This window comes from Dromaius novaehollandiae, chromosome 15 (genome assembly GCF_036370855.1).
Source record: "Dromaius novaehollandiae isolate bDroNov1 chromosome 15, bDroNov1.hap1, whole genome shotgun sequence".
NCBI classification, from domain to species: Eukaryota; Metazoa; Chordata; class Aves; order Casuariiformes; family Dromaiidae; genus Dromaius; species Dromaius novaehollandiae.
In genome coordinates this window covers 578,250-593,569 of record NC_088112.1, presented here as the reverse complement: position 1 = coordinate 593,569, position 15,320 = coordinate 578,250, and the positions used below count along the sequence as shown (strand labels likewise).

At 35.1% G+C, this 15,320-nt stretch overlaps 1 protein-coding gene across 1 annotated transcript in view; it reads right to left on the bottom strand.

Annotated features, from left to right (window-relative positions):
- LOC112986300 (maltase-glucoamylase-like) overlaps nucleotides 1–15,320 on the bottom strand; it is a 56,224-nt gene that overhangs the window by 14,965 nt on the left and 25,939 nt on the right. Inside the window, exons 19-35 of the mRNA XM_026105504.2 lie at nucleotides 14,951–15,035; nucleotides 13,974–14,030; nucleotides 13,259–13,383; nucleotides 12,766–12,854; nucleotides 11,897–11,946; nucleotides 10,403–10,573; nucleotides 9,370–9,519; nucleotides 7,452–7,661; nucleotides 6,406–6,560; nucleotides 4,975–5,143; nucleotides 3,847–3,943; nucleotides 3,626–3,738; nucleotides 3,411–3,536; nucleotides 2,153–2,281; nucleotides 1,923–2,030; nucleotides 1,592–1,654; nucleotides 1,213–1,347 (exon numbers count right to left, since the gene is read on the bottom strand). Of these exons, the coding sequence (XP_025961289.1) occupies nucleotides 1,213–1,347; nucleotides 1,592–1,654; nucleotides 1,923–2,030; nucleotides 2,153–2,281; nucleotides 3,411–3,536; nucleotides 3,626–3,738; nucleotides 3,847–3,943; nucleotides 4,975–5,143; nucleotides 6,406–6,560; nucleotides 7,452–7,661; nucleotides 9,370–9,519; nucleotides 10,403–10,573; nucleotides 11,897–11,946; nucleotides 12,766–12,854; nucleotides 13,259–13,383; nucleotides 13,974–14,030; nucleotides 14,951–15,035 (2,032 nt within the window). The remainder of the gene's footprint in view (nucleotides 1–1,212; nucleotides 1,348–1,591; nucleotides 1,655–1,922; nucleotides 2,031–2,152; nucleotides 2,282–3,410; nucleotides 3,537–3,625; nucleotides 3,739–3,846; nucleotides 3,944–4,974; nucleotides 5,144–6,405; nucleotides 6,561–7,451; nucleotides 7,662–9,369; nucleotides 9,520–10,402; nucleotides 10,574–11,896; nucleotides 11,947–12,765; nucleotides 12,855–13,258; nucleotides 13,384–13,973; nucleotides 14,031–14,950; nucleotides 15,036–15,320) is intronic.

Below are 15,320 nucleotides of genomic sequence, written 5' to 3'. Positions count from 1 at the left end.
GCCTGGTGCTCTGGTTCCTGCCCCTCCAGCCTCTTTTTGTACTAGCAGTGCTGTGATCTGTTGTTCTCTCTAAGAGTGTCTGGAAGAGAAAAAAATAGAGCCAAGCTCTTCTTTGTTAATTTTGCTACCAATGGTCTTGATACGGTCCCTGTAGCATGGTGTATTCCAGCACAAGCTGGCATATCTGGCATATCTGCTCTCCAGTACGCCTGTGTGATTTTTCAAGGAGCCTAAAGGAGTGAGATGAACAAATTCTACATTTAGGCAATTAGCTCCTTTCAGCTATTTTAGATTGTGCTCTGAATATTTAATTTTTTTTTTCAGTAGGCTGACTGAATAGATTAACTGGAAAATTCTGATTTTCAGGACTATGTACTGCATTTGTGTCTTAACCAGTGTAAACCTGATGAGAAATTCCCTTCATAGCTAGATTCAGAATACCTTGTTTCTGAGATAGTATAGTGTCTAATTCATAGAGACTACTTGAAGGTACTAAGCTTCAATTTTAAGAACTTCTTATTTAATGATCATATTGACTGAAAAGGACAGGTTTTCCTATGTATAAAACTGAAATCAATACAGAATATATAACCACAGATACATAAACTAACTAAATCTCTGAACTTTGTAAAGATTGCATGTGTCCTCAGTGTCTGTGGTCCTCTGGTTGCAATAGTAAACCAGAGCTGGCATTACAGAAAAACATCAAATATTCTACTGGATCTCTAGACTTTTTTGCATTTTGTATAGCAATATATTAATACTTAATAGGTTCTACAACTAGTGCAATTACATTTTATTTGAGAAACAAACTAAACCTCTCATCTACCTCATTTTGTCTCACAGAAGCAGCAATGGTAAAAAATAGTAGACTCCCACTGTAAAAGAAGCATGCACTTTAGGCACTAATAGAAGAGTAACATCACTGTGAAGCAGCTAATATGCAGGTCAAAGGTAAATAACGGAGATTTGATAGGAAGTAAAATGTTTCATTAGGGAAAAATAGGACAAATAATGATGCTATTAACAACAACAACAACAAACTTTAGTGGACCTTTCATAATATTTTAGCCTTAAATGTCTGCATCTTTACTTCCTCAGAGGCAACAGAACTGAAAGTGATCATATTTTATTGGGTTTTGAGGTGTTCAGAACCAATGTTATGATGAAAAGATAAAGAAAACTCTCAGAAATAGAAAAAAACACACTTACAATCCATAAGCCATCAAACTTTAAGCTTCTTGATGCATTGTTTGGATTGGTGTAGCATTCTATGATTTCTCTCTTCCACCATTCAGCTGTGGAATTGCGGAAGAAATCTGGAAAAGCTGTATATGCTCGGTAGAGCTGTAAAAGGAGTAGAAAAATAAAACATAGATATAGGACTGAAGGCATCACACTATTAAAATGTTGGAATTTGTAAAAAAAAAAAAATCACTTTTTTCCTATTTTTTTAGATGTTCTGGTAGAAAGGCTGGACTGTTTCTACATCCTCCTCCTTAGACTAAATTGTACCAGCCAGTTCACTGTATTAACTGATGTGCTGCTCCCTCTCAGTTTGTGTCAATAACTAGATCACATCAACATTTACCTGCACTTGGGTGTCCCAGTCCAGTGTGTCATCAACTTCTACATTGGGAAAATCTGGCCAGACCTATTAGGAGGTAGGACATATTAAAATAATTAAATCTAACTGGATATAAATGAGGACCAACAGTAAACAGCTGAAGCCATGCTTCACTGCTACATGTTCTAACGGAAACACAAACTGAAGACATTTCAGTCTGTAGCACTGAATGTGTCATCTAAATTCCAGAATGAACAAGTTTTTGCCCCTGAAGATAACCCTGGAGTCGAGAATAACATGATGCTTACCTGGATGCAATATACCTCTACTGTCATCTGTTTTTTAAGAACAGTACCTTTGCATATATAATATCATTGGTATCAGGCCATTTTATGAAGACATCATCATCCACACCTCTTGTGAAAGGGGGGTAATCGGTTTCATTTGCAGATATGGCTGGGTCCTAAAATTGATGGTAATAAAATTTTACTTTTATGCTCAGAAGACAAAAATAGAAATGCTGTTAAATGTATTCTGTATTCTGCAATGATATATTGTAATTTAAAACCAGAATTCAACACTGACCAGGATTAGAATAAATCTCATTCCTTCTTCTTTTATTTTATTAATTAGATCTGGTAATCCATCAAAGCGGGGATTAAGGGTGAAGTCCAATTGTCGTTCCATATAGTCGATATCTGCGTATTGAACATCCTGCAATTCACAAAAACAATAAATGTTAGGGGATTTTTCTTTCTTTTTTTATTTATACATTTACTTTTAATTTATACATGGCAGCAAAAAAAGTCCTGGATTTGTACATATATGTGTATGTATATGTATATATATATGTATTTATGTACATATATAATATACACAGCAAGTGCATGCATATTACCACACATGGTACAGAAACAGCTGGAATCAATGGTTCTATACTGAAATCCTTTTTTGTGACATTCTCAGCAACAACCTGTGCCAAAACATAACTGTCTCAGCACAGAATAATGTACGTTTTCAATGACACTGCTTAACTTTCTTTCCCACCATGTTTTGCCTGTTAATCCCTATTCCTTCATACCCAGCAGAGTGAGAGGCAATGACTGGTTGGAGCATCTAGATGGTTCTTTGATGTGCATGTGTGAAAATGACCTACGTGGCCCGTTTTGTGAACAGCTTCAAGTGCAGAAGCTCTCCTTTATCCCAGGGAGCTGGTTTGGATCTTGGAGGTGGAAGGCTGGGTTCAGATAGCCATACCCCAAAGACTGAACCAACCCCCTCCCCACTGCAAATGTTGTATTCTCTAAGCTACTGTCCAGTATTACAGTGCTGTTCTCGTCAAGCTATGTTTTGAAACAAAAGGCTTTTTTATGAAAAAAGAAGCTCAGATGCACAGCCATGAGAGGACTTGGCCCTGAATTGCCACATGTGAGACAAGTCTCTGCAGTCTCAAAGCTCTTAAATCTTAAAAATAGGATGCCAGCACCCTGAATTTTCTATTGCCTGTGTAAGATTACTTTCTACTTAATATACTAGCTTCTGAAAATGGCATTCTTGGGTGCCTTCCTCACAGTGTGAAAGGGCTAAAGCCCTGGGCGCCTAGAACAGCTCTGAAGCTGAATGTGCTATTTGGCAGCTTGTTAGGGCTACAATGCTCAGACCCATGGTGGCTAAGCATGCCTTTAAGAGCTAGGCCACAAAGTTTACAAAAAAATTTTCTTATGGCATAAAACATAGAGTGCGCTCTATTCTTCTGTGGCTGTTTTTCACTGTTTTAAATTTGACAATACCCTGAAGCCAGAAGTACAAGCATCATCATGAACTTTAACCAGTATCAACATACATAGGGTATGCGAGCTGCCTTCATTGCAGACACTAGCTCAGCAATTTCAGAGTCATTAGCATATCCATAGCGACATAGCTGGAATCCCAAGGACCAGTAGGGTGGCATGAATGGTCGTCCGATCAGCTGAAACCAAATAAGAAAGAATATTTATGGCAAATAGGTGTAAAGAAAACAAAAACCAGTCCTAGTCTGTAATAGAAGAAGAAACGTACTGCAGTGTATTCCTGAACAACAAGCTCTGGTGTTGGGCCCAAAACCATGTAAAAGTCCAGAATTCCTCCAATTGTGCGATATGTCAGAGCAGGAGTTGGCTGGAATGTCACATCTGAAAATGGAGGAAATGCAATAAGGAAATGTATGTCTGGATCAGCCACTATTGCAGAAAATCGAATATTCAAATAAAACACAGAAAATAAAGTGAATTTTGTTTTACCCATTGCATTACTGTTAAGCAAGAGAACTCCGTGGGCATTGCCATCTTCTTCAAGAGCCATGTAGAATGGCTGAACACCATATGAATTCAACTTATACTGCAAAAGAAATAAACTGGTTTCTACTGGAGAAACATTGCAAGCATTCAGTTATCTACACCTACTAATAAAGTTAATAAATGATCAGACACACAACTGCCAAACATACAATAAATAAGATTCAAAATCATACTACGGTAATTATTTAAATTCCCAGAAAAGATAATTTTTCAGCTTCAAATTTTGAGGACAGTCTGGTTCAGACTCCTTAAAGGAGAAGAAAAGCAAATGTATTAATGCCTTTTAAAAAAATCGCTAATATGAAATTCTCTTCTTTTCAAACATCAGCAGGTAACCTGTACAATCAAGAAAAGCTCATGACTTTCTGTTATTTTTCATTTACATTTCAAAGCCTGAACTGGAAATTATAGATATAATAAGGTATCTCTATTTCACTATTAATTCCCTGCAAATTGAAAACATTGTGTTATGCAGAAAATTATACATTCATACACATAGACATAAGATTTTTGATTTACTTCTGTAAATTCTACTTTGATCACAGATTCATGGGATTTTGCCTAACACAAGTCTAGCTTTCAGAATAATTAGCTGAGAAGCATTAAAAAAAGCATTGATGTGTTGTTATTTCTAAGCCATTTGTTGTTATCCAATGTCTGACTCAGCCAGAGTCAGATGGGCTTATAGGTCATGGTTGATTTAGAGGAGACTGTTGCCACTGAAAAAGCAACAGAGTTAAAAGCCTCAATAAATATGGCCAAAGCTAATAAATGTGTCCAGTAGCCACTGACTTCCACTAGACTTTAAAGCCCTACTGAACACCAGTGTAGATTAGGTTCACTGATCACTAATATTGGTATCTGTACTCCTAAGAGAAGTCTAAAGACCCAAAGGAGTTATGCGTGATCTTTATGCTCTATTGGAACATTAATGGTGCAAAGGTCTGGCCAAGGGACACAGGCAAGTTCTGCCTTGGATGGCAGATCACAACAGCCAATCAACACAGACTGGTGCAAAGCAAAAAGCAGTCAACTATGCAAAAATCAGAACTGCAATTTGTTTCCACTTACACCAGGAGGCTGGTCTCTTGCGAACATTCCCCAGGTATTCCAGTTCATGTCATGTCGAAATGTGCTATGTTCACTTTCACCAAATCCATATATATATTGGGATGCTAAGCGGGTAGATATCTGAAGGAACATGTCACTGAATGTGAAAGTTGGTAGCTGAGAATCCCAGCTAAAACAGGAAGAGGAAAATAAAAAAAAAGACCATAGCAGTTTTCAGTGTTGTGTGTAGCTGAGAGTCAACCTTCTGAGGCCATTTTTTTTTTCCTCTAGAAATCTCATTCTTCACTAAACTTGGGATAAAACTGCTACGGTTATCAAGAAAACTTACAGGACATGAAACAAGGATGTCTAAGAATTACATACACAGTCCAGAGGTGCAGAATGCCCCATTTGTCTCAGACACATATATAGTATGCACAGGTATAATTCATATGGAATTACCTCACATTTTTGCAATTCATTGGGAAAAGGCTTCTCAGGAAAGTATGAATACATTTTCTATCCAGACTGATCCTTGGTGCTATGTGTGAAACAGTAAAAAAAGAAGTATGTTTTTTTTCTTTTTAGGGTTTAATGGACTTTTTTGTGCAGATTATTTTGAAACATTAGTTGTAAATCAGTTTCTTTATTGTTAAAAACTGAATTACAATCTAATTGTACTGTTCTGATGGATGACGTACTTCCAGGAGACTGAACTTTGGAATGAATTTGGCAAAAAGGAATTCAACCTGCAGTTTAGTTTTGATTACATTAAAGAATGCCATTAAAGCATTTTTATTTGGAACCGAAATGTAGGACCTATAACGGTTAACATCATTGCTATCTGTTTTCTAGGTCTGACTAATGCTTCATTAAGGAAAGAAGTGAAACTCCTGCTAGATTTATTAACTGCCATGTTACTAAAACCCATCTGCAAGTTAGTTGACACACAATTTTCTTCTATTTTTGTATTCCTAACCATTCGCCCCCAAATAACCCAACAAATGAACAAAGTCTCTCCATAAAAAATGCCACTGTCACCTAAGGCAAACATTAGAAAGCCTAGAAAATTGTTGCATCTCCTAGATACTTGGGAACTGTACATAAACCAGCCTTTGGAAATGCCTGTGTCCTGTACTTTAAAATGATGCAGAGGACTTCTAGCATGTGTCAAACTACAAGATGACAGGGAAACATCTTAGCCAGTTTTGAGAAAAAACAGGATCTTGCTCAGGTCACCTTCTGAGTCCTTCCCCTGGGTTAATATTCTCATACATATGCAAAGGCCAAGCAATTCCTGCTTGCTATATGACAGAGATACCATTTTATAAGGTGGACAGAAGAACTATTCTCAGGTAATTTAAAACACACCAGAAAATAAAATGCTTTGGTTTGAAGACAGCTAACAAAAATAAATGAAATTAAAAAAAAAAAAAAAACCACATGGCTTACATAACTGTCCCTGTGCTTTTGCGTCGAACCTGTATACCAAATGGTTTTCCGTGAACTGATACTTCATAGAGTCGATTCACAGCTGTGCTCACTGGGGAACTAGGGAGATTTAGTGGTACTGGAACCTCATATCGTTTGTTCTGGTAATCATAAATCTGTGAATGAAAAATTACATGAAATACTCACATAGCAAACACCAGCAACAGTCAGATTTTCAAGAAATCAAGACAATACTTCAAACACTATTTCCTGTATTCATTAAAGACTGATAGAAATGAGTCTATAGCCTGGCAGATTCCCAGTCTTACATAAAGACTCGTTCAAAACCTTGCCAATAATGATCAGAAATCTGAATTAATTAAAAAGAATACAGAAAATAGTTGAGCAAATTTTCTGAGATTGGGGTTTTTTTTGATGTGTGTTTTTTTTCTGTAATTTCCTCAAAATATTTGGTTTGGAATATAAAAAATCTTAAGGAGTTGTTCTGGACCAGGAATGACTCATTTAATTATTTTGGTTCACCTTTTAGCCAGCTTTGAGATCCTTTTTCAGGTATTCTGTATTCTATAAGCCGGCCTAAGTTAATTCAAGACTTGATGTCTGATCATTTTAGTAATGTATTAAATTTCATAGTAGTTTTATTAAAGGTATAGTAATAAATTATAAAGTATTAAAGATTTTAGAAAATAAGTAAAATGGTTAACAAAAAAAATTATAACCGTAATAACTCTTACTGATAATTGTACCTGCATCCTAATGAGATATCTTTAGTTCCAGAGTTGCTGCTTGACATTACATGGCTACATTGACATTATATCCTTGATTCATATGATCACATTTTAAAAGCTGGGACAAAATTCTTACCAGAGGAAAAGATAGGGCCTAAGAGCAGCAAAAGTTATTTGTTTAAAAGGAGAAATCTATTCAGGCAAGAGTGCCATTGTCCAGATAATACAAAATTGCCTAAAAACATTATTTCCATACATAAAATATTTTTTACACCAGTGGAACAATATAAACTGGGAGAAATTCCAGAGAGAGATTACCTTAAACTGCAGCATATTGTTGTCATGATATTTCACCTCCAAGCGAAGTGTACCAATAGGTAAAGTTGAATTCTCATAAGCTTTGGTATTGACATTGTTTAAGGTGAGGTTAGCTGTGAGACCTGATGAGGTATATTTTACATCATCAACAGAATAAATGTTGTCAGAAGTATAATAGCAGTAGGGAATAGACAAGTCTGAGATTACTTCCTGCAAATGAAAATATATTGCCAATTGTTAGGTTATGTAGTAAAAAGCTCCTCTCCCCAAGCGCAATATGGACATATACGTGTGTCCCACTAATGGACCTTCCTCCTGATCAGCCAGAGAGGGGAACAGGATGCTGCTGCTTGTGCTGTTGGTTTGAGTGCTGAGTGTCTGTCCAAGCTGACTTGTGTGGTGGGCCACATATGTATATATATGCATGTAAATAAATAAATAAATAAATATATATATATATAAAATGCTGTACATGTTTGCGTGCCAGAAATGCAATCTCAGCTTCATTACTGTTTGGACCTGGTGACATGGAGCTGTGGCAGCCTCACCCCGTTAAGTTAACAGGCTCGGCCTCCTTACCTATCACACATGCCTTTTTTACTAGGTAGCTATTTAATGTAGAGTTTTTTCAAAAACTTAATGCTATTACTGAACAATAAAGAAGCAACAGTGAACCCACCGTTCCCTGTACTAATTCAGATGAGGTTAAATAGTTCAGTCAAAGCTGTACAAATAGCGCAGTGAGGAAACTGTATCCTCAAAGGAAAGATGGTTTTATATTTTCTGTATCTGTGATCTTCACTTCAATCCCATGAAAAAGACCTTTACGCCTGATCTGCTGATATTCCAAAAATTTCCTCTCTTCTGGTCTCTTTGTCATATGGTCTCCGACCTTTTGGACACCTTCAAGAGGCTGTGCCCCAAATTCTTTAGATATTTATGCAACACCAGATGAGAGCTTTCCGTAAGCTTTTACACTAAAATAACCACTGAGAATTGCATCCTATCTATCTAGGATTTCCTGACAGCAAGATCAAAATTACTTCCAATTTTCTGCTCTAATTGAATATTGGTACTCAAACCATTTATTCTGAGGTTAGATGTGCTGATGTAGGTTAATGCATTAGCTTTCCACCTCTGAATACTTACCATCAATCCTGTCTAGTGGTACAAATGAAACTATGCCTGCTAATCACATCTTAATTCCTAATGAATATTTATCTGCTGTCACCAAATTCCAAACATCTTCCAACTTAAGCAAGTGTTACAATGTATCCAGTTCATAACTGGATCAGAAGGTGATTTCACACAAAAAGATATTTCCAATTATCCAAAATTACAAGAGTACACTGCTGACATACATTTATAGCCATGTGATATCCAGAAATAAAAACTATCCAATAAAGAACTTCATTTCAGGTATCCAAATCTGTCTGATAGACAGGGATGCAGTTAACCTCACAAAAAGATAAAAATTCCCTGAGATTCAAGAATTTTTCTTCATATTGTATTCCATATATTAATTGAAAAGTGTTTCAGTGAGTACACATGCAAGATGAAGTCAAAGGCAAAATAAAAACAAAGACAAAGAGTTGCAGGTCATAGCTGCAGTTAAGAAGAGTTGCATGAAGATGTTGATCTCAAGCCTATTCCACTTTTTACAACTCTTATATTAGTTGGTATCATCTTTCAAAAAATACTATTTTCCCCCTCTATTTTTAATACACTTTGAAAGACTTCAGGGTGTTAAAAATGGTCCTAGTTTCAATGAAGTAAAGAAAATCTACTAGTACAAGTGGGCTGATGAACGTACCACAGTCTGCCAGACTACCTTTTTCACTGTAACAAATACAAAAAGAAAGTTATGATTCTTAAAATGATCTTTCTCATTTGGTTTAGACAAATCATTTTTCCTTACATCCCAGACGCAGCCAAGCTGTTCACATTTTTCTTTTGTTGCATCTTGATTGGGATAGCAATCATATCTTTCGTTGACACTGACTTCCAGAGTCCATTGTAATGAGTATGATTTTCCGAGTTCAAGCTGAAGTCCTCTTATATAAGCAACCTATACATATTAAACAATAAACAGTTATTAAATTCTACTTCAAGTCAATCTTTTTTTTCAGCCTGTAGAAGTGCAGAGCATCAGAAACAGTAAGTTGTCCTGCTCAACAACTCACAAAAATCTGTCTGTCCTGCAGCATTAAATATATTATTTTTACAAATGCATGCACCTGAAATTCATGCACGTAAGATCTGAAAAAAGAGCTGATCCTGTATGTCCTATGGAAGCACACAAGGAATGAAGATAAGTGCACAGCTCCTTAGCCTTTTTAAATTTCAGTGTAAGTGGTCAGGAAAAGTTAAAATACTTTCATTCTGTTTGAGTAACTGAGATAACGGGCAACTCAAACCTCAAAATAATTATAGTGTACAATGCAGGTTCAAACCAATGTCAGCACTGTTTTTAAGCTGGTAAAACATTTTCATGAAAACTCCCTACTAGCAGCATTGTGCTTGCATGCCTAGCACATTCATTTACTGCATTGCTGCCTCTCTGTATTGGTCCTCTGAGAAATGCTGTCGAAAATGATGAATGAAGTGTCAAAACCATACTTCTTTTTGTTTTATAATCATTGCTCAAAGAATCATTAAAAATGTAAATATTATTTCACCTAAGAAAGCTATTCCTCTCCTTATAAGTCAAATGTACCTACATGAATAACTGTATAACTAAACTTTCTGTTGCATAGAGTGTCTGAGAGCAAAACAGAGATTCACTTTCCATATAGTTGAGTTTAATGTAATTGCACTTCTGTTCTGTAATAAAATAGATAGCATATTCTGTGGAATCTACAATAGTACTGAATACTATCCTTTGCAATATGTAAAATAAAGGTGGTACAACTCCAAAGCTATTTAGTTCTAGTTTTTTTATTATTATCTACCTTATCTGTAGGATAATAGGTGATATTATGTGAAGAACTTTGCACGACATTGTTTTCAGATACAGTAACACTTGTTGGTTCCTGGACCAATCCCAAAATTCTGATTTCTTCAAACTTCAAGTTGTTTGGGTCATTGTAATTGTTGTTTATAACATTCATTTGTAGAACATTCTGAGAAATAATAAAACAATCACATTATATTGTCAAAAAAATTCCCAGTTTAATTTTGAGTTACATTTAATTTTCCTAAATAATTCTTGACAGTGCAGTATAAAGTAAGCCTTTTCCTCAGTGCATTAATTGTTGTCTTTTTTGTTATTATCACTTAAAAGCTAAAAAATGTTTTCTACCTTCTATATAATATGCTTCATACTTGTATTTCAGCTTCCGTTTTGGTTTCAGAAATAAAAAGATAACAGGTGTCTGTGATAGGGCAACATACCTCTACTTTGGTGGAATCTTGCTAGTGAGAGATTGCTAATTTTGCTGGATCTTATGACTGAAAGACTACATTCAGTGTTCATTATATAGAAAAGCTAGGCCCTGTTCGATTACTTTGGACAACACTGGATTAAGAGTCCAGTCATTTGATCTGTACTATCGCTGTCATATATGCCATTATGTATCTTCCTTACTGCTGTCTATGCAAGAATTTACATTAGCTTTCATTCACAGTAAACCTTCAGCACCATTACAGACAACAGATGATTCAGTTCCAACAGTCACAAGCTCTGATATTAAGTGAGATTTCATATCCAGAGTATTACCAGATATATTAATTAAGAAAAATAAAAATTACGAATTTGTTCTATTCCCGTGCTTCCCTTTCCATGTTCCTGTGCATTCTATCTGAATTGTTGTCCTGGTGTTTCAACATGGCAAGGGAAAGAATAATTTCAGCAGATAGTATTTTAATACAAAAAATAAATATCATACTATTTGGAATCCTTATAATATGAAATCTCCAAGCAATATGGAATAGAAAAGCTATCCAGACTTTACCTTGCTAAACAGAGGTAATTCCTATTAAAAAATACATAAATAAATAAAATTAATGAAGTGGATTCCTCAGGTTCAAACATTTTCCTCTCACTCACTGGAAGAAATGTAGCTAAGTTTTACAATATACAGGGTTTATTTTTTGAGTTTTACAACTTTTTAGAATCACAAACAATACATTAATCTCCTTTCACACTCTGTTTTAACTGCCACTGATGTTTTACAGTTATCTTGCTCCATAAACTTTCCTGCTAAGTTTACTATGTGACAGGAAGTAGGGATTCTTTAGATACTAAAAGTAATTAGGAGAACAAAATGTAAATATAAGATTTACCCCTCAATCAGATGACAATATTTTGAAAATGATACCTCGTAGACTAAATGAAATATTTCTGAGTGAATACTGTGGGAGGGGGGGAAAAAAGGATACCCTTAGAAGATATTATTGATTAAAACAGAAAATGAAAGTAAGATCCTTAAAAAAAAAATACTTACATTGGAAACTTTAAACTCATAAGCAATGTATGTTTTACTGTCAACAGTACCTAAAATGTGGAGAAAGAAATTTTAACAGATTTATAGAATCAAAGGCATTGAAAACAGGACAGTGCTACAGTTAGAGACCAGTATATTGCTAATTATTATTATCATTATTATATTTGCATTCAGAAACTGCCATCAAGATTGCTACTCCACTGAACAGATGCTGCATAAACTGCAATAAAATAATAAATTCTGATTATTTTTCAAAGCAGGAAAATCAGTTTTTATATTTAACATTCTGCCAGTTCAAATCTTGAGTTGAATGGATCCTGGGTATTCATATTTTTAAATTGTTCTGAAATCATGTTTTTCCATATTATTTTTAAAGCTCAGAGTTGAAGATTCATTAGTTTTCTATTTGGTGTAGAGTATAAGCCGGTAGAGAGATGTGCGGGAAGTCTCCTGTTCGTGAAAACACTTTGTGTGACTGTAAACTATACTTTGAAAAGTAATTGTTTTTCCATCTTCTACTGAATCTTACTGCTAAACACAGTTTAGGTGCCTTCTTATACTCATTGAAGCTGACTTGAATACATACAAGAATATAGATCAATCTCAACAGTGTGGTTTAACAGTCGGCATGCTAATGCATCAAACCTTTACATATTTAAGACTATTGTGAAGCCCAAACAGGCGAAAAAATGGGAGTGAAGTAAGAACCATTATTTTTCCACCTACAAATGATGAAAAAAATGATAATAGCTTGTTGCATATTAAAATCAACATTCACACTGACTTATTCTTGTTCTGTAAAATCAGTGAGAAGAAGAAAATCTGTAAATATTAATATTTCAGCTATCCTAGTTATTTATTCTGCTCACCTGTCGATTCTCCATCATCCCAGAATAACTCCCCAGAAGCTTCATTATTGTCATCCAGTGCAATTATAAGTCCCATATGATTCTTACGGCTGTGAAAAAAAGTATTCATCTTAGATGTATAATAAATATCCAGAGAGTCTTACTTCATCTTTAATATTAATATTAAAAATATAAATAGGCTTGTAGAACTTTGAGAATGGTCTTATATTAGTCCTTGGTTGCTCAAGATTTTCATGTCCATTAATTTTCATGTAAATGGATTAAAATACATGATAAGTTTACAAAATGCTACACAAAAAAATCTGTAGTTAATCACTAAATATGCAGTAAGTTGTTTAAGTGTGCTGTGACTGACAGTTATTCCCAAATTTCAATGTGCAAATACTCAATACAATAGGCTGCAACTTATCTGCAAACTGACAGTCCTGAGCCCATTCTTGAGATCATATTTCACACTACTCTAGTCAAAAATGCATTCAGTCTTAAAACTTACCTTGCAACTGTTGTGATATCTGGTTGTTGAAAAGGGAAAACATAGCCTCCTCTCAAATGAAGTCCCAGTTTGTCCACTGGTAGGTACATATCAATCCATTGTTTTCTCCATGAGATTTTTCCTCCCTTATTAACAGGGACATAAAAGCAAATCAGTATGTTGCAATACTCAGTGATATGAATGCTGTCTTAAAGCCTGAGTTTGAACTTAATTCTTCCTTTTAGTAAAAAATTTTAAATTATGCAAATACCCATAAAACTGCCAATGGTTGCAAAAATAAAACAGCCAAAGGTTAATATGCTATCATGTTATAAATCAACACCTCTCAGTATTTAATTTTAAGCATTTGAAGTGAACAATGCCCCTTTTCACTCATAAAAATGATCATCCCAGCAGTGGGGGAAACTTACTTGCAGAAATGAGATTAGTAAAAGATATTTGCAAACCATTTCATGCATTATTATTAATATTATACTTCACTATTTCAAACATGATCTTTGCGTAAGTTTTCATTCAGTCTGTTTTTGTATCTTCAGTATTCTGTCCACATCTGTCGATCCTTTTCATGGGGCTTCAATTCCCTCACTCCCTTCTCTCACTATTTCCTTCCTACAGGCTTTCCTTTAAATCTCTATCCCTGGAGCAGGGCTGACAATACTATTTCATCCAGAAAAATTTAGAAAGCCACACCATATTACCCTATGTACATACTTACTGTATCATAATCATACCACACTGCATCAGGAATATAGGCTTGCACTACGTCCACGCCCTAAAAGGCAAAAGAAGAAACAACTTTCATATTTGAAGGCAAGTTAATCTACTAAGACAAAATTTGCAAAATTGTAATAAGGTTCACAGTAAGAAAATTTCCTAAGAGAAGAATTAGATTCGCTAGAGGACTGGAAAATAGAAGTGGGATTTAATAGCACAACATATAAGATTTTCCATTTAGGCAGTGATAAAAATATGTTCTGAGTTGTGGGCTCTCTTGCTGGAAGCAACAAATGAAGAAAAACAAAAAAAACCCTAGGCTTATTAGGAGTCTCAGGACAACCATATTGTTTATATTCTGTATCCACGAAAAATGGATTTATCTAAGTTTTATCAGGAGATATTTCCACTAGAGACATAGCTATATTAATGATAATGAACAAGGGCCCCTGCAGTCTCTTTTGGATTACTGTTTACAGTTCTGGTCAAGACTCACAGCTCCACAATAAGATAGCTCATTGTATGTGACCCGGAGTCACGGCACTTCAAACACACTGTCTCACAGGATATTCACAAGCATCGTTAAAGCTTTTCTAGTTTTGTTTTTTCCATGCAGTTCAGATTAGAATAGCATCAGAGCAAATTTACTAGATTCATCTGGGAAGTAGAGGGAAGTATTTTTCTTTTCAGCTTAAAAAAAGAGACAGAGCATGACTTCAGGATGACATGTAGTGAGTAGGGCAAACCTAACTTTCAAGCTGAATAATATTTTCACAAGACCGAACTGGCTGAAAATTAGAAGGTAGTTTCTAAGCAAAGGAATAAAAGAATGATAGGAATAGAGGGTCAAGAAATTTTAGTTGTTGGGGATTTTAGTCTGGAATTCCCTGTAAGAAAAAAGAACCGGAATAGTGACTCAAAGTGTCCCTGTTCCCTTTAAATTCATTAGGAAGTAGATGGCAAGGCAGTGAAACGTACTGGGTCAAGTACAGGTGTAATAAGTAGCCCAGGACCCCATAAGAACTGCTTATCAATACTCCATGTTGCTTCATCAGAATAGAACCTAGACAAATGGGAAAATAACAACATTAATTGTATTTACTAATTATATTATCATGAGTGGTTGTAATATTTCAAGTTACCGATTGTCTAGAATCACTATTGAAAAATCATCACAACATCACAATATTATTTTCATCTGAGACAATATGAAATTTAGAAGGTAAATTTACAGGATTATTAGTTTAGTTAATATTGATTATACATATGCATAAGTGTTTCTGTGTGTGGATGTTCTCGTTAGAATTTGATAGAGCTTTATTCAAGAGCTGCCAGGCAAGGAAACAAA